We start from the raw sequence: 24626 nt of genomic DNA, 5'->3' as shown, positions 1-24626 counted from the left end.
TCGACCATCGACAGATACAGCTTATGGCGATAATGGGTCACATCAATGGCCAATCGCTTCCAGTCCTCCACAATGTTTAACTCTCCTGCTTCGTGTCTCGATGGTCCGGGGTCTATCGATTGCCACTCCTGACAGTGCTTCACTACCTCCCTGACCTCCTTCTCGGTGGTTTCCGGGTAGACCTCTCTTGCCAGGAATAACGTCCGTTCTCGACCAAAGTGGTGCATTTCATGTAACTTTTTAACTTCCTCCCCTGCACAGCATACTGAGGAAACCTCCTTTCTCTCTTGCAGCCAGGCCTTCTTTACCCGTGTCATCGAATCCGCCTTGTTCTTTTCTGATGAGATCAGCACTACAGATACCTTCAACTGGAATTCCGCTATCAAATTTGCGAGTGCTCCAAACCTGCGCTTGATCAGCATTTCTGCAGCACCTCTGGTCCTAACTATCTTATCGCCAGTCACTGCCGACCTGATTCATGAAACTACCGTTGCCGAATCGGATTTGATTTCAATTGTTTTCAATCCCCACTTCAGGGCCAGATTGATTCCTTTCATAGCGGCCTCCAGTTCGGCTACGTTGATATGGGAATAGTCGTTTTTCTTTCTTAGCCACGCGGCATCTTCCACAGTTACACATCCCATCTCTAATACGACGCCCAATGCTAGACTGCTGGCATCGCACCAAATCACCCTCGCGTCTCCGCCACTGACGTACCATTCCCCATTTACTGGGTCTTCTTTCGTTACTCTCGCGATGATTTCTTGTAGCATGTTCGTGACCTCCTTCGTCACACGGCCCTTCCAGCCATCAGTGGCCGTTTGTCGTTTAATAAAGCTGCACGATATCATGAGCCAGCCGGCGATTAGATAGTGTCCCACCAGTCTCCCGCATACCGAGAAGAGTTCTCGTTTTGTCAGGTCGGTTCCGATTTCGGGTATTGCATTCCCTCGTCTAAAGAAGGCTTCCTTTTCCATCTCGGCATAGTTTCAACCCCAACGCCGCTCCTCCATCCAGGGACTCCGCCTGTTTTGCAGTCAACCTATATCTCGCGACATGGCCTCTCACTTTCTCCGCTGTCACCTCTGCTTCCTCCACGAGAATGTCATCAATGTGTGGCCTTGTTCACTGTACAGTCTTTACTCAGCACCGTCTTTAGCACGGCAGTCATAATTTTGGGGGCTGAGCTCAGCCCAAAGCCTAACCTCGTTAGGCAATACATCTTCCCTTGTACCGGACCAATTGATGTTGCCAGAGTTTTTCATCTACATTGATCTGGAGATAAGCCGAGTTCAGGTCGAAAATCTTAGTGGCCTGCTCCATCCTCCTCCATTTCTTCATCACCTCTTCGCATACGTCAATCCCCTTTCCAGTGTGGCAGGCTACGTATCTGTTTAATTCTCTGAAATCCAGTACCGGTCTAACTTTGTTCTTTGTGGGTTGAACAACCGCCAGTAATGGTAGCACCCCTTTTTCTTCCCCTGTCCACGGTTCAGAATTCCCTCCCCGATCCACCTCTCCACTTCTTCCTCGAATCCTTTTCTTATTTCTCCTCGCAGTGTTTTCTCGTAGCAGCTTACTTTGTTTCGTAGTTCCGGAGGCCCGGAGATACATTTCCATTCCACCGTCCACCTCTCACCATCGAACCTCGCCAGGAAATCCTCGTCCTCGATGCAGCAAGCCTCCGGTTTTTGCGTTCTGATATTTCTATCACCTTCCACTCCTGCCATTCCTACTGCGCCGAGGCGTCCAAAAGTTACTTGGCCCCCTCTCAACGTAGCCCCCCCCAGTTGGTTGATCGCACTTACACCTAAAACCACATCAACATCACCAACCAGACGATCCAACACCAGGGCTCGTAGTCCAATAGGAACACCTTGCACCAGTACTTCCGCTGTTGTCTGTCCTAGGCATTTCACCTCCCTGCCATCCACGGTCTTAATACTCCTGGCTCCGCTCCATAATCTAGCGACATTCTTCGTTACCAACGTCGTGGTGCAGCCTGTGTCAACAAGGGCCATGGCTCTCTTCCCATTGACTACTATCGGTAACTGAGGCAACGTTTCGTTGTGCGCTATTTCCACATAGAAGGGGAAACCACTGGTGCAATGGCTCCCCTTCACTCGTTTCCCTGGTCCCGTGAAGCAACGCAATAGCGGCTAATGTGCACCACTCGTACACATCGGTAGCAGGTGACTCCCGGTCTCGGCTCTTTGCAGTCCTTAGGCAGGTGAGGATCCTGCACCAGAAGCACTTGATAGCAGGTCTCCCCTCCTGTCGCCTCGCTTCCTGTCTCTCGTCATCCAAGTGGGGCCTCATGCACTTATTTCCACACAGCTGCAGCCACGATTGGGCCCTTGACATTCTTGACTAGGACTCTGGCGTGGACCAAGAGATCGTCCACTTCCATCGTATTGATCTCAGTGATTCTCTGCATGTTTGCGGAGATTTCTTCTGGGAAGCCGTTCACTAGGTATAGCTTTACCGTCATCTCCAGGCTCCTCCCCACGTAACAAGCCAATCCTGCCAGTCTCCTGATCTCCGTAGCAAAGACGTCAACAGACTCGCCAGTCCACCTCAAACTTGCAAGCTTGCCGAGTGCTTCAAATGCACTCTCAGCGAAAGCCAATTTCAGTCTTTGCTCCAGTGAGCAAGGTCTCCCTTATCTTCATCGTGCATCTGCTGGTAAATAGTGAGAGCTTCCACCTCTAAGTAGAGCGGCAGCAGGGTGACCACGTCTTCGATTTTTTGCAACCTTGCCACCATCTTTAATTTTTCCAGCCATTTAATTAGGTCACCCTCCCTAGCGAAGGGTCTCAACATCTGAGTTGAGAGTCTCCAGTCAGCCATGTTAACCTGCTTGACAAGCTGAAATATGTTGTTTATAAAAATATGTTGTTTATAGAAATATGTTTTTCATAGAAATATATTGTTTATAAAAATATGTTGTTCATAGAAATACGTTATTTATAAAACATATTGTTTATAGAGATATGTTGTTTATAGAAATATGTTCTTCATAGAAATATGTTGTTTATAAAAATACGTTTTTCATAGAAATATATTTTTTATAAAAATATGTTGTTCATAGAAATACGTTATTTATAAAACATATTGTTTATAGAAATATGTTGTTTATAAAAATATGTTAGCATTTTTTGTAACGATTTTTTTTCGTTATCAAAGTAGTATTTTGGCAGTTAATCGAAATCGGGAATCAGAAAAAATCGGAATTTTTCGGGTATCGGAATGAAAAAAATGTTTACATATTTCCAATGCCAAAAGCGATTCTTTTAATTGTTTTCTTATTTTTTGCTTTGCTTAAAACTTAATTTACCATTGCTGGTACATATAAGTGATAAATATTTATTGATTTGAAATTATCAGCTAAACCAAAATCGATAGATCTTCACCCACAACTGTACCTTTACGTTTGCGAAAATATAAGCAAATATTTCATTTACGGTAATCTGAAACTTAAAAACTCTGTAACCAAATATTCAGAGATTGTAAAAGAATGTGAAATTGAATCAGAATCAGAAAAGATATTGGAATCATCACAACACTATATCAAAGTGTTTTGATTCAATTTGAATTGATTTCCCTCGGTACTGTAAACACTTTTATAGGTGTAAGTTATTCTTCATGACACAGCTTCTTGTTGTACTAACAAGTTACCGCTACAAAGTTCCAAAAGCAACTCCAGGAGTTTGTCAGGTGGCAGATGGGACAACATCTGTAGAAGATTGGAGACGATGATTGAAAGTGAATAGGTTTTGATTATTTTTTATTAAATATTTGTGTCCAGTTTCACTCAGGAACGGCTTGACAAGGATTTCCCGAGAAGAATTTGTTAACATTCAACTTAAAATGACCACGTTCTAGTTAGCCGGGAAGACTCTACGTTGGTTTACTGTTTCATGGGTAGTTCTTCGAAAAAAAAATGTTTATGAAAGCTGCATTTACAATTAAAGTACGCAGAAAAAAGATGATTTTCTGCTGTAATTTTTTTTTTACAGAAGGGGAGCCAGAGAGAGAGAGAGGCACGGTTGAATACTTTATAACTTTTTAAAACTCTTACCTAAAAAATTTGTATTAATTCGTTGGCAATTTGCATTGTCTAATTAGTCGTAAAGTTTAATTAAAACTTAAGGAACTTTACTTCTGTCTTCGAAGTCATTACACTCAGTTTTAGTTTGCTAAACGATTTTCTTATTTTTACCGTGAAGACATAACTAAAACCAAAGGGAAAAAAATATCTTCGCCCAAGTTCTTGTATGATTTTAGTAGAGAGAAGTGTAAAAACACACGACACTAAACGTGATGAAAGAAAAGTCTTGTTTTTGTTTTCTTACTCTGCTTGACATGGTGTTTGATTACATGTGACACTCTTCGCTTCCGGTTTCCGGTTTTGGTCACAGTTCTCATCTGTAACCACTACTTGCGAATTATCTTTGACGCACACCACAATTGTTTCTTCAGTGCCTGAAAGAAAAACAATAATGTAAAAATATAATAATAATAATAATAATAATAATAATAATAATAATAATAATAATAATAATAATAATCTAATATATAAACGGCTATATGTCTGCCTGTCTGTCTCCATATTTTTAAACTCTATCTCCCCCGAAACTAAAAGTCGCAGTACGGCGCTAGAGGAATTAAATTAGATTTTTGACGGACCGTTCTTTTATGGGACTTTAGTCGGTTAAAATAGTTCTTAAGGGGTCAAAAAAGGGTAAATTTGAAAAAAAAAAATGTTGTACATTTTGTATATCCATTTTAGTTTATTTTTCATTTTTTATTTTTAATCAGTTTATATGCGTGTCACGTTGGTACTGTGGTAACGTCACCAACTTTGAATGCTAGTTTCAGTTTCGATTCTAGCTGATGGCACCGTAATACTTTTTTTTACTTTTGGAATCACGACTCTATAATAATATATACGAAATCTGGAGAAATAAAAATATCATATTTAAGCGTATTTTACGCCCGGGCAATACCGGGCGTCCCCCTATTATTATTATTATTATTATTATTATTATTATTATTATTATTAATAATAATAATAATAATAATAATAATAATAATAATAATAATAATTATAATAATAATAATATATTTACCAGTCATACGGAAATTGCAACAGAAGTAAAAAAAATGAGATAGAGAAACACCTCATGGAACCAAACTGACATCGCAAAATTGTAAATTAAGTATGACCCCCCCCCCCCGGAAAGCGTCGGAAGAGGATGGAAAGACCGAGAAAAGAAATAACTAACCAGACCTCATCAAGATGAATGCGAAGAGAACTGGCACATTGGGAAAGCTTATTCCAACCCAAATGCCAGTGATGTCCACTAGTCATTGCCAGCGAGAATTCAATGGCAAACTGCTATTGCGATCATGCAAATTTTATCGAAAGAGGTGGAGAGTACTGGAAACCTGAGGAGATTTGTTGTCACATAGATTCCAGGGGACACGCCGGTTTTCAGTGAGCTATCTATAATGATGACCCGTGTGAGAACTCCTAGTGAAAACGAATAGTAATATATAAACAGTGTTCGCCCATGGAACGGAAGACCGTCGGGTTTCACCCTCGGTCGAGTCATGCAAAGGACTCAAATGTGACACAATGCCTCCTTGTTAAGTATTTGTCATTTCAATAGAACGAGGTGTTGTCCTCCTCTCAACATTTCAGGAAACGAAAAGGAACCTTCATGTCACCCTTGACTACTATCGATTCATACTTTTTTAATAATAAAATCTGTTGAAATTTAAAAAGAAAAAAGAAAGAAAAACAACTAAGACTGGTGACACATGGCAAACCAGTGCTCATAATTTGCAGACAAAGTACAAATGACAAAAGGATATTATAGCAGATTAGTCTATCGGGAATGATGTAATAGTATGACACAAAAGGGCTGAGAAATGGTATGCGCAGTAGCAGTTATATGCTTGAAATCTATTCTGTTGTCTTTACATGTAATCTATCATGTGGTTCGACGCATGTGTTGTTATTCCCAGACGAGGAGGATTTGAGCATTCACGCTTCTCCTAATAACCGTTTTCGCCCAGCCTTAGCTTGACACGCAAATTGAGATGTAAAGATCACAAAACGTTAAATTTCTGGTTAGCCTCTCAGTCATAATTTTGACTGTAGAGGAAACCCAATGCCAAGTTAAAAGCCACATTCGAATTAACGAGATAGAAACAAAGATGGCGCCCGTTTCGCTTATACAAATAATGTTGACACATTTTCCCATGTATGCATGCGTAATATTAAATGGATTTCATATCAAAATTATTCCTCATTTAATAATATGTTAAAAAAACAAAACAAAACAAACAACATAAAACCATTTGTGATGCTTATACGAAAGTTTTCTCGCATTCTGCTCTGGCCGCGACTTTTAATGTTTGACTTTTAAACAGTTTCTTACATAAAATCGCTTAATGCCTTCTCTGTAGCTATTTCCATTTGTTTTTTTTTTATTAAAACAATTACGAGACATATTCTTCACATTTGCTAAATGATATACATTAATAATTGAATTGTTTTTTTTATCTCGTTAAGTGATATGGGGTAATAAAAAAAATTAAGCTCGAACAGATGAATTTACTTACCTCCCCCGCAACTCCGGGAACATTCTGTAAATCCAGATATTCTCCAAGAATACCCTCTGCTTTCACCAACAATATTGCTACCAGATTTGCTATTTGGAAGGGTATCAGGTAATTGAACACCGCCGGTATGTAGGTAACGCCCTTGTCCAGTTGACCTCACCGTGTTAGTGCCTAATGACAATTGCGAGGTGCTCTGGTCTGGTTGCTGCTGGCGGTGTCCGTTTTCCACTCGTACTGGCTGTTGCCTCTCGCGAATTCGATCGCCCGAGAGGCGCGTGTTGGCAATCACAATCGTCGGGGAAGGTGCCCCTATCACGTCACGTGAACCCTGCCTGGCCGGCTGGTTTTCTTCAAGCGAAGAATGCGACCACTGCGTCGAGATTCTGCGGTTTGGAATTCTATGCGGTCGGTTGTAAAGCGATGTTGCAGTCGGCCTGAACGGACTGGCGTTTCCACTTAACGGACGACCGCCGCGATGTCGTCGTCCATTGCGATTGGTGGGTGACGAGGTGTTTCTCTGAAGACTTTGGTTGGTCGGAGAGACGCGATTCTTTCTCGTGTTGCGGAGCGTCTGCGTGCGCCTAGGTGAAGGGTCAGTCGGTTCAGAATCTCTTTTACGATGTGAACTATGACGTGGAGCCATGAAGCTTTCGTTATATTGGAACCGCCGTTTTTTGGAATCGTGTTTCGATTGCCCGGACCGTGAACGGGACTGGGAATGTTGTCTCTCGTGTGCCTTGCCATGCTGCCTATGCCGTTGGCGGTGCCTTTGGGAGTGCTGGTTCGAACTCGACGGATGACTGCTTCGATGGTGGTGCGCCTTGCCAGACGGCTCGCCTGTAATGTCGTACACGTGATTGTGATCACCGTTCATATCCAAAGGAGTACTGAATTGATAACTAAAATGCGATGAAGCTCTGTAAAATAACAACTGAAAAGAAACAGAAGAGAAAGACTTTGTTAAAGCAAGCAACATAATATCTGAAAAATCTATATATACTTTTAGGGCAATTTATTTGTTTGTTTTACGGCACATCAAGCCTTTTCGTGTATGTAATGCCGACTCCAGTAATTTTGGAAGAAACATTTTATGCTTCTTATTTTTTTAAAAATATCTTTAAATTAGTGTTGGGACGATTATTTAGAATCGGTCATCGGAAAAATCGGAACTTTTGAGAGTATCGGAATCGGAAAAATGTGTGCCTATTTTCTGATGCAAAAAACGATTCCTTTAATTAAACTCTTTTTTATTTGATTTTGCTTAAAACAAAATCTTCCACTGCTGGTAGTAATAATGAAATAATCAATATTTATTATTGATTTTGAACAACCAGTAGAACTAACATATATACATCACTCTCCCAACCACAAGTGTGTGTTTTTGTTTGAGAAAATATATACACATGTTTTTGTGGAAAGCGTGGAAACAATAACAACTTTTATAGTTAATTATTTAGAGATTTATAAAGAATCGGACTCAGAATCGGGAATTTAGTATGGAATCAATAATTGTATCGGAATCGGAATAAATATTAGGATCGTCCCATCACTAGTTTAAATATTCATTCATAGTGGTTAGTGTGATTGGTTTTGTTTTACGGCATATCGAATCTTTTCGGGTTTAATTATTTGTGCGAAACAGTTTATCCTTATTGTTGTTTATATCTTCAAATATATATTAAGGGTGTTTAGTTTGGTTGTTTTATTAAGAAAACTTGTTTTTTTTATTCTTGGTGTTGCAGAACATGATTGAGTTTTGTAAAGGAAAAACAATAACGTCAATGTTTGGTGCATTTAAGTACGAAACTTCGGACAGTCTGGTTATGGAGTACGAAATAGTTTTAGGACGGGAAATTATTAAACCAACTTGTCAAATGAATGGACTTAGATTTCATTAAAACGAGTGGGTAATTGAAATATTTGGGAAATTTATATGTCACTAGTAGTGCAATCCGGCGTTGCCCGGAACCATAGAAAAGCAAAATAGAAGAAGTTAAAAAAAAGTGTGTTTATTTTTTCAGTTTTAGCGAGACAGCACAAACGCGCGTATGGTAACAGCAGCAATAGCCAACTTATGCAAATGACCGAGATATGTACAAGGTAACGTCAGGGAGAGGAAGAAGAAAAGAAAAAAGATTATAAAAAGAGAAAAATGATGGCCCTTGCGTTGAGAGAAGACAAATATATAGTCGTGTTACACAGATGGTCCGAGAACGACAGAAAAGATGCTTGCTTAACATGGCTGGACAGGAACGGGATACCACGTGATTGATACGGCAATGTCTTGTTAAACACATTGAACAAGACACTAGATGTAAGAAAGTCTTCTACTCTAATGGTTTCTTCCCCAGAACTGCTAGACTTTGGAACCCTTTTCCCAACTGTACTGACATGCAGAAGTTCAAGTGTAATGTGAACAGACATCTTGCTGGTTATCTCTCTACATAATATCCCTGCAACTTATGTCCGCGATAGTAGCCCCCTGCATCAAAGTGACACGGTGCCTTGTTTGGGGTAGAAATGGAATAAAAAACAATAAAAATAAGTTTCTTTACTTTTATATTATTATTTGTGCTCACTAGAGGTTTTCACACAAGTCATCATCAAAGATTTCTCTCTCTCTCTCTCTCTCTCTCTCTCTCTCTCTCTCTCTCAGAAACGTGTGGTGTTCCCTATAGTCTAGGTGACAATAAGTATCCCTAGATTTCCAGTACTCTCCACCCATTTGAGATAACATTTGCAAATGAGTATACATTATTACAACAGTCGTTTACCATCGACTTCTCGTTAGAAACGACTATTGGTCTTCACTAGAATTTGCGTTGCAATAAGCCTCTCCAAGGTCCCAGTCTTCTTCGCACTCATCTAGTGGAAGTCTGGTTAGTGCTTTGTCGCCTCTGTCTTTCGATCCTCCTTGATCCTTCACGACTATTTCATTTGATGCCAGTTGATGTCGACGTTACAATTTTTTTGTGAGGGGGGTGTTAACTTACAATTTTACGCTTTCAATTTTCTTGATTTAGTGTGTTGTTCTACTTTTTTCTTTTATTTCAGTTTTAGTTTGTATATATCCTGCTAGCGTTTGTGGCTCATATTATTAGTAATATTAATGCCTGCATTAAAGGATTTTCCTTAATATTTCAGCCGTTTTCCTTATTGTTATCTGTTGTATCTTTCAGACACGCCCCTGATTCTAATCTATTCCGTTCTTTTTTTTTTCAGTGCTCATATGATAACCGGTGTTATTTTAACTTTCTTCATCTTCTATATCTCTTTCAATTCTCTCGCCAGTTCCGTATATTTGCTTTGCTTCTCTTGAAATGGCGAAATCTACGATCTCGCAGGACTTTTCCTTCTTGTTAATTATTATGACATCCGATCTTCTTGTTTTGATGGATTTATTTGATTCTACGTTCCTGTTTTTATGATTCCCGTTTTTAAGTATTGCTGCTAGTTTGTGTCTGTACCATTTGTCTTGGTGCCGAAGATGCAGCCATGTGCATAGTTCCCAGTGTACGACCTTTCCCATTTAATCGTGTCTATTCTTTTATTCAGTTTAGGCTAGTTTGCTGCATTCACTCATTATGTGATTTATTGTTTTGTCTCTTTGTCCACAGAGTCTGCATTTGTTGTTTTCTTGTGTCTTGTTGCTTTGTTTTTACACAGTTGGTTTTAATTGCGTTATCTTATACGGTTGTTATCATGGATTTAGTTTTTATGCTTAGGTGCCATTTTTGCAGCCATATCAATGTGTTTTTGTGAGTCTCATCTTTTGTCATCCTTATGAATCGTTCATGTAGCCATTTCTCTTCCTATTTTTCTTTTCTCGTCTTATTCCTTGCGTCTCTGCTTTTTTTATCTTGTTTATTCTTGCAATGTTTCTTGCTGAGCCTGCATGTATTCTGCTTTTTGTGTCATTCAGTCTCCTATATTAATGAGTCTTCTTCCTCCGTCTTTTCTTTTCATGTAGACTCAGTAAGCATCATCCTTGGGTTGTAATGCATTGTGTATGGTCATTAGTTTTCTGGTCTTCTAGCCGAGATGCCCCAGTTATTGCTTGGTCGGGTTAGGGTTAGGGTTAGGGTTAGGGTTAGCCTATTTCGAGTATCTTACTAGTAACACTGCGCCTTTTTTAGTTTCCTATTATATAATTTAGTTTCTAAGTATTCTTTTTCAATTTTCTCTTTCATTTTTGTTTATTTGATGGTGTCTGCTTCTAGAACTTCCAAATATCTGCAGATGTCATGTTCGCCTAGTGTCCTCATCTTTGCTTCATTTGGGTAGTTTCATACATTCCGTTATCTCCAGTTTTCTCGTTCTCCTAACTAGCAATGCACATTTTTTTCCATTCTGAATTCCATTCAGAGATTCTGACTGAAGATTCTGGCTGTGTTTATTAGCCTCCCCCGTAACTTTTTATTTCAGTTCGTTCATATACATTAGGTTGTTCATTCTTTCATCTGTATTAGGAAACTTGTATTCGGCTTGGCATTTCCTTAGTATATTATTAAGGAACATCATAGTAATGATGAACAGTAGTAGTGATGAATTATTGTTGTTGTTATTATTATTATTATTATTATTATTATTATTATTATTATTATTATTATTATTATTATCCACGCACTACGGGATGTCACTTAGACGATCAGCAGCGATCGCTCTCTGGCAATAGCATGTGGTATTTCGTGATGTCCGAGTGACAAGTCTCGTCATATTGACAATGCTTTCCATCTCTTTCGATAACTGTTGCAAATAACTTTCTATGATTGCAAAAACTTTTTACTGTTGATTTCTTGCTGGCAACAGCCGTTAGTATTTCCTGGGGTTTGAGTCGCAAAAACGATCTCCAAGTGGAGGTCTGGTTAGTGCTCTCTCCCACTCAGTTTCGCTGTTTTAGTTATCTTGATCTCATATGGTCGTTTTCTTTCTGTTATTATTTGTATCCCATTCACTACGAGTTCTCACACGGCTTATTATCAAAGATTGCTCACTGACAATAACTCCTGGTGTTGTCTGGAGTCTGAGTGACCTGAAATCTCCCCATATTTCTAATACTCTCCACTTCTTTCTATAACCCTTGCAAATGAATTTGTGTTATCGCATCGGTCGTTTGCCATTGATTTCTCGCTGAAAATGATTATTGGTCTTTGGCACTGTTCCTAGTGCTCCTACAATTATTGGTATTATATTGATTTTTTTTCAGATTCCATATTTCTTTCAGTTCTCTTGCAAGTATCGCATATTCGATGCCTCCGTTCAGTCTCGAAAGACTGTAGAGTCAGCTGTGCGTATAACTGTGAGGCAAGGGTTGCGCAATCTCTAACAATATTCCTGAATCGGCACTGCTTGAGTCCAGTGGCAAGGAGAAGACAAGGACGACTGGAAACAATGCCGAGATAAATAGAGAGCACAGCACCTGGAAGTCCGAAATGGTCACCCATCTGGTACTGGTCAGGCTCATCGTTGCTTAACTGTCACATTTTCTTCTTCTTCTTTTTCTTCTTCTTCTTCTTCTTCTTCTTCTTCTTCTTCTTCTTCTATAGAATTATATTTTTTGTATTATTCTTGAATAAATATAAAACGACTTATAACATATGCATCTAATTTATATGTGTTTTGTCTGATGCACAGACACTCGTATGTAAATGAGAAGACTACGTTGAAAAAAGTAGCTACTTTTTTTAAATGCCTATAAAGACATTAAAAAAATTAAGATGAAAAAAAAAATGAGTTGGGTGCCAACAACTAGAAACGAAACCGAAACGTTTAATGCTCCAGCCGCGTCTCCCACCAATGCAGCTATGGAGAGATAAGTCAGAAATATTTAATATTAAACCACTTGAAGAAATTAATTGAATTTAGCCATGCGTAGAAAGAAGTAAAAATATGTCGGCAAATTGAAATGCACATTTTGCATTTCAATTTGCTGATATATATCTGTACGCGTGATTCATCCATTCAAATATTTTATTCGTTATAAACCATCCTTGGTATATGGTTACTACTTCTTGTTAAGTTCAGTGTTATGTGACCAGTAATTTAAGAGTTCATCGGTTAAATATTTACACACAAATATATACACATACATCTAACTGAAATGCCTACGTGTATATATAAAACTATTTCTTTGTAACTACGTCATCACTGCAACGTATCGGTCGGCACTAACCCTATTCGGGTTTAACTGGCTTTCTCTAAAGGAGGAAGTTTCATGGTAGTATGGAATTCACAAGCAGTCCACAGTCGCATATATATCCCCGTTAAAGGAGATGACGACGTTAGGTTTTTGCAACTCTTACAGGGAGGTGTCGACGCCCTCCTACATACAGCGCCTGGTATTCCATAATTGGTCACTCATTTTAGTAATTATAGGTTCAACGTTGCTTAACTTCGGTGATCTGACGAGAACTGGCGTGTCAGCATGATTATGCCGTATACTTTATTGCTGCGTTGCAGCACTAAAGAATCAGATCACATGATCTTTGTCATGAAATCCATTTATTATTATTGTTGTTAGCTAAATTTCCCAACTGTTTATGTTAAAATTTCAAAGCTAACATTCCCGTTAACATTATGCACCTCAAGTGAGCATAGCGTCATCGCATCAATGATGCTATTAACTTGGAATCATAACAGGTTTAAAGTTAATCCTACCATAATGGAAAGAAAGTATATAGGTACATATAGGATATACGTAAATATAGTATATAGGAAAAATAGTATATTAGTAAGAATAGTATATTAGTAAAAATAGTATATTAGTAAAAATAGTATATAGGTAAAACTAGTATATAGGTAAAAGTAGTATATAGGTAGGTAAAGATAGTATATAGGCAAAGATAGTATATAGGTAAAATAGTATATAGGTAAAATAGTATATAGGTAAAAGTAGTATATAGGTAAAGATAGTATAAAAGTAAAAATAGTATATAGGTAAAAAGTATATAGGTAAAAATAGTATATAGGTAAAAGTAGTATATAGGTTAAGATAGTATATAGATAAAAATAGTATATAGATAAAAATAGTATATAGGTAAGGATTGTATATAGGTAAAATAGTATATAGGTAAAATAGTATAAAAGTAAAAATAGCATAGAGGTAACAGTAGTATATAGGTAAAGATAGTATAAAAGTAAAAATAGCATAGAGGTAACAGTAGTATATAGGTAAAAATAGTATATAGGTAAAATAGTATATAGGTAAAAGTAGTATATAGGTAAAATAGTATATAGGTAAAAGTAGTATATAGATAAAAATAGTATATAGATAAAAATAGTATATAGGTAAGGATTGTATATAGGTAAAAATAGTATATAGGTAAAATAGTATATAGGTAAAATAGTATATAGGTAAAATAGTATATAGGTAAAGATAGTATATAGGTAAAGATAGTAATAGGTAAAAATAGTATATAGGTAAAAATAGTATATAGGTAAAAGTAGTATATAGGTAAAGATAGTATATAGGTAAGGATTGTATATAGGTAAAAGTAGTATATACGTAAAGAAAGTATATAGGTAAAAATAGTATATAGATAAAATAGTATATAGGTAAAAGTAGTATATAGGTAAAGATAGTATATATGTAAAGATATTATATAGATAAAGATATTATATAGGTAAAAATAGTATATAGGTAAAGATAGTATATAGGTAAGGATTGTATATAGGTAAAAGTAGTATATAGGTAAAGATAGTATATAGATAAAGATATTATATAGATAAAGATATTATATAGGTAAACATAGTATATAGGTAAAATAGTATATAGGTAAAGATAGTACATAGGTAAACATAGTATATAGGTAAGGATAGTATATAGGTAAAAGTAGTATATATGTAAAGAAAGTACATAGGTAAATATAGTATATAGGTAAAATAGTATACAGGTAAAATAGTATATAGATAAAAATAGTATATAGATAAAAATAGTATATAGGTAAAGAAAGTATATAGGTAAAAATAGTATATAGGTAAAATAGTATATAGGTAAAAATAGTATATAGGTAAAAATAGTATATAGGTTAAAAAGTATATAGGTAAAAATAGTATATAGGTAAAGATAGTATATTAGTAAAGATAGTATATTAAAAAAGGTAGTATATTAGTAAAGGTAGTATATAGGTAAAAATAGTATATAGTTAAAGATAGTATATTAGTAAAGGTAGTATATTAGTAAAGGTAGTATACAGGTAAAAATAGTATATAGGTTAAGATGTTATACTTGAAATGTGGAATAGAGAAGTAAAAAGTGAGCATGGTGTTTACTTTTGGTAGCCTCGTAACTTCCTCTTCCCATATTTGCCCTTTACTTCTCATATTCCATGAGTGACGTGATAAAGGGGGGGGGAAATGTCTGTTTTATAGAATGAAATCTAAATATATGATATTCCTCGTTGGCTATTTATTTTTACCTAGAAGTGGCCTTTTTAGTTCCTTACATCAAGTGCTTCATGCCTTGTCTGGAGCGATTTTAATACTTTTTTTTATTTTGCTATTTAAAACTTATAATACGCCCAAACTGTGCACAGGATCACCCCATCAAACTTATCATAATGATGTCTACATCTAATAATTTATCTAATTAGAACACGTGTTGTACAACTACAAAAGCCAGAAATACAGATGGCTTTTGATAATTATTAAATAAACACGATCAACAAACATTAACCGTTTTCTATTGTACAAAGCAGAGATCCAGTTATCTGCTAAATAAATACTTCACAATTTATTTGTTCCTCTATCAATATGCACTTAAGTAAAACAATATATATGTATATATATATATATGTATATATACATATATATATGTATGTAGACATTGGTTTGTGTTTGAAGTTATCGCGAAAGACTCGAAGTCAAGAAGTTTTCTCTATTACACCAACTACTAGCTATGTTATACATCGGTTCACAGATATCTTAGATTAATTATCAGAAAAAAGTCTATGTTACATCAGCTCTCAGATAAAAGTCTGCATTACATCAGCTCTCAAATAAAAGTCTGCGTTACATTCGCTCTCAGAAAAAGCCTATGTTACATCAGTTCGCAAACAAACGCATACGTTACATCAGTTCACAGACAAATTGATTAATAAAAATAACGCTAATGTTAAGTTTATAAATTCGATAATTTATGCTATATATGCGTGTCAACTTTGAAAATAAAATATATACCTGAACGTGTATGTCATCATTGATTGGTCCAACAATGAACACACACTGCGCAGGACAGGAAACGTTTGTCCGCCGCTGATAATCCATCACGGTTCCGAGAACATATTTGTTACCATAATGAGACAGACGCCAGTGACTGTTTAAAATGCTGTAACCGGACTTGGTCTTCATTGCTGCAAAAAATCAAAACAAACATCAGTTTAAAAATCTTAAGAAATCGGACAATATTTAAATATATTGCATTGAAGATTTCGTGCAAAATGAAAACAGGGTTTCTGAAAAGCACAGATACATGAATATATATATATATATATATATATATATATATATATATATATATATTTCAGAGGAAACATAATTTAATTTAAATACCAAAAAAAAAAAACAAGAAATGGGCAGGTGAAATTATTAACATTTCCTTATCGTCTGACCCTCTAAGACGAAACGAATTATTTTCCAAAATTACTAAGCCAGCATTCTACACACGCTACGTCGATGATACTTTTGCATGCTTTCCCTCACGGAGTGAAGCTGAACAGTTTCTTCGTCTTCTTTGCAACCTGCATCCATCGTTACAATTTACTATGGAGGTTGAGGACTGTGGCTCTCTCCCATTCCTCGACGTTCGTGTTTCTAAAGTTGGTACTACGCTTGAGACCTCCGTATATAGAAAACCTACATTTACAGGGCTCTATCTTAATTGGTTTTCTTTTGCCCCTCAGTCTAGAAAAATAAACCTCATTAGCACTCTTACGCATCGTGCACTTATGATTTGTTCACCAAACCGTCTTGATACGGAACTTGGGGAAATCACAAATATTTTTCTTAGCAATGGATATCCCATTAATATAATAAAATCTACTATTGAACGTAAAATTACTACATTTAATAGTGTTAAACATATCGGTCCATCACGTTGTCCCATTTATTTAAAATTACCATGGTTGGGTCCTGTTGGCCTTCATATTGTTAAAAGGATTTCTTCTGCTACTCAACGTTGTTTTCCAGCTACTATGCTTAGACTAGTTTACACAACTCGAACCTTTTTCTCTTCTTTTCGTAAAGATGTTTTGCCAACCATTCAAAAGAATTCTGTTGTTTATAAATTTGTTTGTCAGTGTGGAGCTGACTACGTTGGCAAAACATCCCAAAGATTAGAAATGAGAATATCCCAACATATCCCTCGGGATATTCGACTACACCAGGTTTCGAGAACATCCGGGCACTCCCAAGCTCATGAGTCCGCCATTGGTAATCACCTGTTGAGTATAAATAGGTGTTCTGATCAATATTCCGATGGGTGGTTTTCTGTTTTATACAGTGCGAGGTCGAACTATCATCTCAATATTATTGAGGCGTTAGTTATTAACAACTCTCGACCTAGCCTGTGTAGACAAAAGATTCTGAAACATCAATTGGAGATATTCATTGATTTAAAACCACCTGAACAGTGAGATTTTTTTTTTCACTGTTCTTCCAACTGAAACCAAAATTCCCTTCTTCCCTCATTCGTTTCTTAGTTTTTAATTTATCATTCTGACGTTTCCTCTTAGAGGGTCAGACGATAAGGCCTTAAGGAAATTTTAATAATTTCACCTGCCCATTTCTTGTTTTTTTTGGTATTTAAATTAAATTATGTTTCCTCTGAAATTTCTCCTTCCATTTTGCTGTACCAAAAATCTACTTACATATTTTCGAGGTCGGTACAGCCCACAATTTATCAAAACGTTAAACAAAGTTATACGTATTAAAAATAAGTTAATCGTTTTGAAGTGTAGGATCGAATTTCTTAAATCTTGCCGCCTAAATCATGTTGCTCCCGGTTATATCTGTCATCGTATTTCTAAAATTAAATGTAGAAATACATTGGCAGTTCAACGTGTTTTCCTACAAGATGAAATCCTATTTAATTCCGATACATATAATTCGTTACGTAGTAAACACCTTTTACTTTGGGCCATGGTTTGGAAAGAACTTTCTTTCTTTGATAAACTCCGTTTTTCCAGGTTTTTATCCATTGGCGATAATTTTACCCGTAATAAATGTACTTCTTCTTATGATAAATATTAAAAAAATTTAATTACTAAGAAGTTTGGGATTATAACAAATTTGGATAAACATATATTTAATTATTCTTCTCATGTTTTGTCCAATACAGAAGAATTTGTTTTATCTGCTGGCTTACAATTTTGCATTCCTCCCCCTTTTGTTGATAAAATTTCAATATTTAGTGAAATTGAATTATTATATACTCAATTAAAACACCATTCGCCTATCTCTACTGATGAATTAACTAGTGTTAGAATTCAGTTGGGCGAATTAGGTCGGAGGTTTTCTGCCATAAATACTAAATCTAGTGATTTTGTTTGGCAGAAAAATCATTTTGAAGCGGCAAAATTAATTAGGTCTAATCCCGACATTTATCTTTCTCGCCCGGATAAAGGATCGGGCGTTGTTATACTTAACAAAACGGATTATATCTCCAAAATGTTACAAATCTTGGACGATAAAAGTAAATTTCTCCGTTTGGGTGATTTAAGCCATGATGATACTTTTCGTATGGAAATAAAAATCCAGAAAAGATTTCTTCAACTTCATAAAAGCGGATTTATTTCTAAGGAGATTTATGATAGAATCCGACCCATCGGCTCTCAAAGGCCTAGAATGTACGGTTTACCCAAGGTCCATAAACCCAACATTCCTTTGCGACCCATTTTATCTATGTTGGGTTCTGCACAACATGAACTTGGTAAATGGCTGGTTGATCTTCTTAAACCTGTGCTTTCTTTTTATTCGGTCCATTGTATCTCTGATTCTTTTCAATTCGTATCTAAGATACAAAAATTATCTTTATCTAAAAATACCGAGTTCTTGGCTTCCTTTGACATTAATAGTCTCTTTACTAATATACCTTTGGATGAAACCATTGGTATTTGTGCTGACTATCTATACCGTGGCCCCTCAAAATCTCCACAATTTCCTGAACGAATTTTCGTTGAACTGATGGAACTTGCTACTAAATCAGTCTCCTTTAGTTTCAACAACATTGTGTACCGGCAAATTGACGGGATATCTATGGGTAGCCCTCTTGGTCCTTCGCTAGCCAACATTTTCGTTGGATTTTTGGAAAACGAATTATTTTCCAAAATTACTAAGCCAGCATTCTACACACGCTACGTCGATGATACTTTTGCATGCTTTCCCTCACGGAGTGAAGCTGAACAGTTTCTTCGTCTTCTTTGCAACCTGCATCCATCGTTACAATTTACTATGGAGGTTGAGGACTGTGGCTCTCTCCCATTCCTCGACGTTCGTGTTTCTAAAGTTGGTACTACGTTTGAGACCTCCGTATATAGAAAACCTACATTTACAGGGCTCTATCTTAATTGGTTTTCTTTTGCCCCTCAGTCTAGAAAAATAAACCTCATTAGCACTCTTACGCATCGTGCACTTATGATTTGTTCACCAAACCGTCTTGATACGGAACTTGGGGAAATCACAAATATTTTTTCTTAGCAATGGATATCCCATTAATATAATAAAATCTACTATTGAACGTAAAATTACTACATTTAATAGTGTTAAACATATCGGTCCATCACGTTGTCCCATTTATTTAAAATTACCATGGTTGGGTCCTGTTGGCCTTCATATTGTTAAAAGGATTTCTTCTGCTACTCAACGTTGTTTTCCAGCTACTATGCTTAGACTAGTTTACACAACTCGAACCTTTTTCTCTTCTTTTCGTAAAGATGTTTTGCCAACCATTCAAAAGAATTCTGTTGTTTATAAATTTGTTTGTCAGTGTGGAGCTGACTACGTTGGCAAAACATCCCAAAGATTAGAAATGAGAATATCCCAACATATCCCTCGGGATATTCGACTACACCAGGTTTCGAGAACATCCGGGCACTCCCAAGCTCATGAGTCCGCCATTGGTAATCACCTGTTGAGTATAAATAGGTATTCTGATCAATATTCCGATGGGTGGTTTTCTGTTTTATACAGTGCGAGGTCGAACTATCATCTCAATATTATTGAGGCGTTAGTTATTAACAACTCTCGACCTAGCCTGTGTAGACAAAAGATTCTGAAACATCAATTGGAGATATTCATTGATTTAAAACCACCTGAACAGTGAGATTTTTTTTTTCACTGTTCTTCCAACTGAAACCAAAATTCCCTTCTTCCCTCATTCTGACGTTTCCTCTTAGAGAGTCAGACGATAAGGCCTTAAGGAAATTTTAATAATTTCACCTGCCCATTTCTTGTTTTTTTTTGGTATTTAAATTAAATTATGTTTCCTCTGAAATTTCTCTTTCCATTTTGCTGTACCAAAAATCTACACACACACACACACACACACACACACATATATATATATATATATATATATATATATATATATATATATATATATAAATAAATATATATATATATAAATAAATATATATATATAAATATATATATATATATATACTAGTATTAATTTTTATATCTCCATGTTTAAATTAATAATTCTATAAGCACCATATATATATATATATATATATATATATATATATATATATATATATATATATATATACTAGCAAAAACAGCCTACAGAAAATGAACTCTGATTTATGAAAGTATGATAGATTATGAAAAGGAAGGGTTGTAAAGAGATAGCTTTGAATTTGGTGGTATCAAAACCAAAGCAAAATATGATGAAAGTAAAAATTAAATAGATAAACCCCATAATTTATTATACCATACCTGTTCACACTGAAACTCTTGTCACAATATTCTGTGGATCTATATTAAAAAAAAACTTGTTAAATTTTGTGACATATTTCCATTCTATGGAGGTCAGGTGCGAACCGACACCCCATAATTTTATTATACCATATTTCTTCAAACTGAAACATAATTAACAAAGTATACTTACGCAGATAGATATGAAAAGTCTTTATTAAAGTTTGTGCCTATTTCCATTCTATGGAGGCCAGGCACGAACGCAGACTCCACAATTTTATTATACAATTCCTATTTAAGTTAAAACATACTTATCAAAGTATTATTATGTACATCTATATCAAAAACACTTGTAAGCGTTTTTTTTTAATTTAAAATTTTTTTATTCCCATACTTTGTGAACCAGACTCGTGCGTAGACCCCACAATTTTAATGAATCATCATTATGCCAGATCAAACATACCCATTCCTGTGTCTCGATACATCTTCTATCATTATATGTGATCAGTTTTCTATAATAGTCAACCATATAGGAGCCTATTCGTGACCAGACACACACACACACACACACACACACACACACACACACACACACACACACACACACACACACACACACACACACACACACACACACACACACAGCCGTTCAGTTTTATATTATATATATATATATATATACATATATATACATATATATATTATTGAGCAAAAAACAATACTGTTTTTTAATTTTTATATTATTATATTATATATATGTATATATATATATATATATATTATATTGAACAAAAAACAATACTGTTTTTTAAAGTGTCAAATAAATATGTAGTGTAATTATAAATGAAAATATTTAGCTCTGTTTAATCGTTTAATTCACAATCGTTTTAAAGAACTTTATGCCTTCTTTTCTAGAACGTTGATAAGATAAAAAATAAGAAAATTCGCACAATTTTCTTATTTCAATTCAAGCTATGCCGAAAAGCTGCTGAAAAAGCTCACGATATCAATGAAGTGGTTGGCTCAAACTACTGAACACACAGCACAATGGTGATGTAAGAAATTTTGTGCTGGCGTCGAGTCTTGAAGATGATGAGCGTAGTGGTCGGTCATCGAATGTTGACAACGATCAATTAAGAGCCTTAGTTGAAGCCAATTCACGCACAACTGTTTGAGAACTTGCTTTTTTGCATTAGATGTAACGTATACAATGATTTCGAACAACTGTAGTGAGATTAGAAAGACAAAAAAAAAAAAAATTAAAAAACATGTGCCTCGCGAATTGAACGATAACCAAAAAAAACGCCGTTATGAAGTGTCATCTTCCGTTCTTTTACGCAATAAGAAACACCCGTTTCTCGACTAGGTTTTGATTTTCGATGAAAAGTGGTTTCTTTACGACAACCGGCGACGCTCAACTCAGTGGTTAGACGCTGACAAACTCCACGACACTTCCTGAAGCTAGAGTTGCTCCAATCGAGGGCCATGTTGAATATTTTGTGGTCTGCGACCGGTCTCATGAATTACAGTTTTTTTGAATGCAGGTGAAGCCATTAGGGAGGGAAAATACTGTTAACAAATAGATGAGATGAAATCAAAACTTGACAAAAACACCCAGCATTAGTCACCAAAAAAGGCACGATTCACCCCCACGACAATGCCCAACCGCACGTTGCTAAACCTGCAGAAGTTGAACGAATTAAGATACGCAACTTCGACTCATCCACCATACTCTCAAGACCTCTCACCTACCACTTTTTCAAGCATCACGGTAACTTTGTACGTGAGAAATATATATATATATATATATATATATATATATATATATATATATATATATATATATATACAAGCAGGTCGCCCAGCATTTCCCGGTCCTAAAATACGCTGAAATATGATATTTTGATTAATGCAGATTTCGTATTTATTATTATATCATATTGGACCCAATATATAGTCATGATTTAAAAAGTAAAAAAAAAAATGACTCGTGCGCCACCACTGAGAATCGAAACCAAAACGTTAAGTTTATAATTTACTTTTTCCTTTGACAGTAATGCGTGAGCTAAGAAGGCATGTTTGCTGCAAGGCTAAACATTTAAACATGAACCAATAGCTATTATGTTATGCATGCATATTCGTAATGCCGTCGTTCGACCTTCAACTGGCAAATTTAATTTTTTTTAAATTTTAACACCTTTGCACCAATTTTCCTCAGCTTAAACCCAAATATAAAGTTTCACATGGGTTCGAATACCATATATATTAAGTTTCATGTCTGTAGACAAAAATTTGACATAGGAATTTGGTAGGCACAATTTAAAAAAATATATATATACTCATACATAAATATATACGCAAAAAAGTTTGTGCTTACTATAACTTTTTACGCAAATATTATGCAGGTCTAAATCATTTAGAATACCTGCATGAATATAATTGCACATAGTAGTTTACTAAAGATGATCATCCCATAAGAAAACCGAAAAAAAAACTAATAGGGAATTAATTAAAATGAATGTTTAAAAGAATATGCAAATTAGCTAGATCTTTTGCAGATGAATGCAATTCCATGACCCATATATAACAAAGTTGTATTTTCTTTTTAAATAAATAGAAAAAGGGGTTTTAATATGAATATCAATACACAAAATACCCAAACTCTTTTCTTTTAAAACCTACGATAAAATCCGTTTATTCGATAAATTATATATTTATTTGTAATTATTTTTTACTGGATCCTTTTTCGGAATAGTTGGTATTTATAGTAATTTTGACATGACAAGTAAATGACTTATAGTCTTTGTACCTGAAATATATCTGTTCAGAAACCCGCTATAGCGCACAAGAATCCTTAGAATCCTGTAAATCGATATGAAAACAGAACGATCCAGGTAGGAATTTTCGAAGAATGGGCATGTGATTAGTGGAATTCTAAGAATTTGTAGGTTACAATACCGCCAAGGTAAAAATTTATATTAGGATATAAAATTTGGTGTATCGGATAAAAGGCATATACCAAACTACTTCCAAACAAACAGGGGGGGGATCAGTAAAATAATTCCAAAAGCAAGCAAGAAAACGTTCTTGTTACATAAAATCAAAGATTGAAAATCCGTACATTCACAGGATTATAGCCGTATTCGAATGATTGTGCCATACCGTACAAATACTTTCTGGATTTACGTGGATTGTACTAGGACTTGATTTTTACCTTGTTGGATTTGTTAACAATTACTGTATTCTTCATTTTGAATCTTTAAACTGAAGACTTCACTTGAACTCGTATCATTTTCTTTCATTTTATTATGTATTATTTTATTTTATTTTAAAACTTACTTTGAACATTTTTGAACATTTTTCTAATCCCATTTTCTTCACTGTTAAATCGTTTTCTTTTTCTTTTTATATATATTTTAATCTATTTATATATATATAAGATTTCCATATTTACTGTTTCTATCTGCTCCCCTTCTTTCCTCTACTTCTCTTCTATCTTCTCTATTTTTTTTCCTTTTTTCTTTTATTATTGGCTCTTCTTTAATGATCCCAGTTATTTCACAGTGGCCTTTATATTTTCTAAATATTACCTACTTATATACTCCCCTTCCAATTTACCCTTATATGTTGCACCTACTTTTAATTATTATTTCCTACTTTATCCTATTCTTTCATTTTCATTTCATTTGTAAATATCATTAAGCAATTTTTTTTGCCTGTATTTGCAGTTCGTATAATTCTGGCCCTTCTCTCCTGATGAGAAGAATTTAGCTTCGTAATGCCATGACCCAAAAAGGGGGTTTCTTAAAATTTTCCTTAACTTTTCCTTATTGTTCTGATGATATAAATCAAGTTACACATAACTTTTATTCCTCATCTTTCATTTAATATTATTGTTTTTTGCTCCCTTTGATAGTGTTGAGCTTTTCTTATCTTGATAAGTTTTGCTTTGTTAAAGATTTACTCTTTGATAACATACTTATTTTTGTACACACACACGTACACACACATACGCACACACCTACATATCTATATAAAACGGTGTGTGTACGAAATGATATGAGTAAGAAAACAAATTT

At 35.4% G+C, this 24626-nt stretch overlaps 1 protein-coding gene across 1 annotated transcript in view; it reads right to left on the bottom strand.

Annotated features, from left to right (window-relative positions):
- The window catches only part of LOC145267657 (thrombospondin type-1 domain-containing protein 4-like), a 118493-nt gene that overhangs the window by 50841 nt on the left and 43026 nt on the right, over positions 1-24626 (bottom strand). The window contains exons 3-5 of the mRNA XM_080123318.1: positions 15811-15983; positions 6634-7564; positions 4356-4485 (exon numbers count right to left, since the gene is read on the bottom strand). Coding sequence (XP_079979444.1) covers positions 4356-4485; positions 6634-7564; positions 15811-15983 — 1234 coding nt within the window. The remainder of the gene's footprint in view (positions 1-4355; positions 4486-6633; positions 7565-15810; positions 15984-24626) is intronic.

The sequence above is a fragment of the Euprymna scolopes genome, chromosome 4, assembly GCF_053919585.1.
Source record: "Euprymna scolopes isolate OS-2025 chromosome 4, ASM5391958v1, whole genome shotgun sequence".
In the NCBI taxonomy this organism is placed as follows: Eukaryota; Metazoa; Mollusca; class Cephalopoda; order Sepiida; family Sepiolidae; genus Euprymna; species Euprymna scolopes.
The sequence above is the reverse complement of the archived record's forward strand: the minus strand, read 5'-3'. Positions and strand labels throughout refer to the sequence as shown.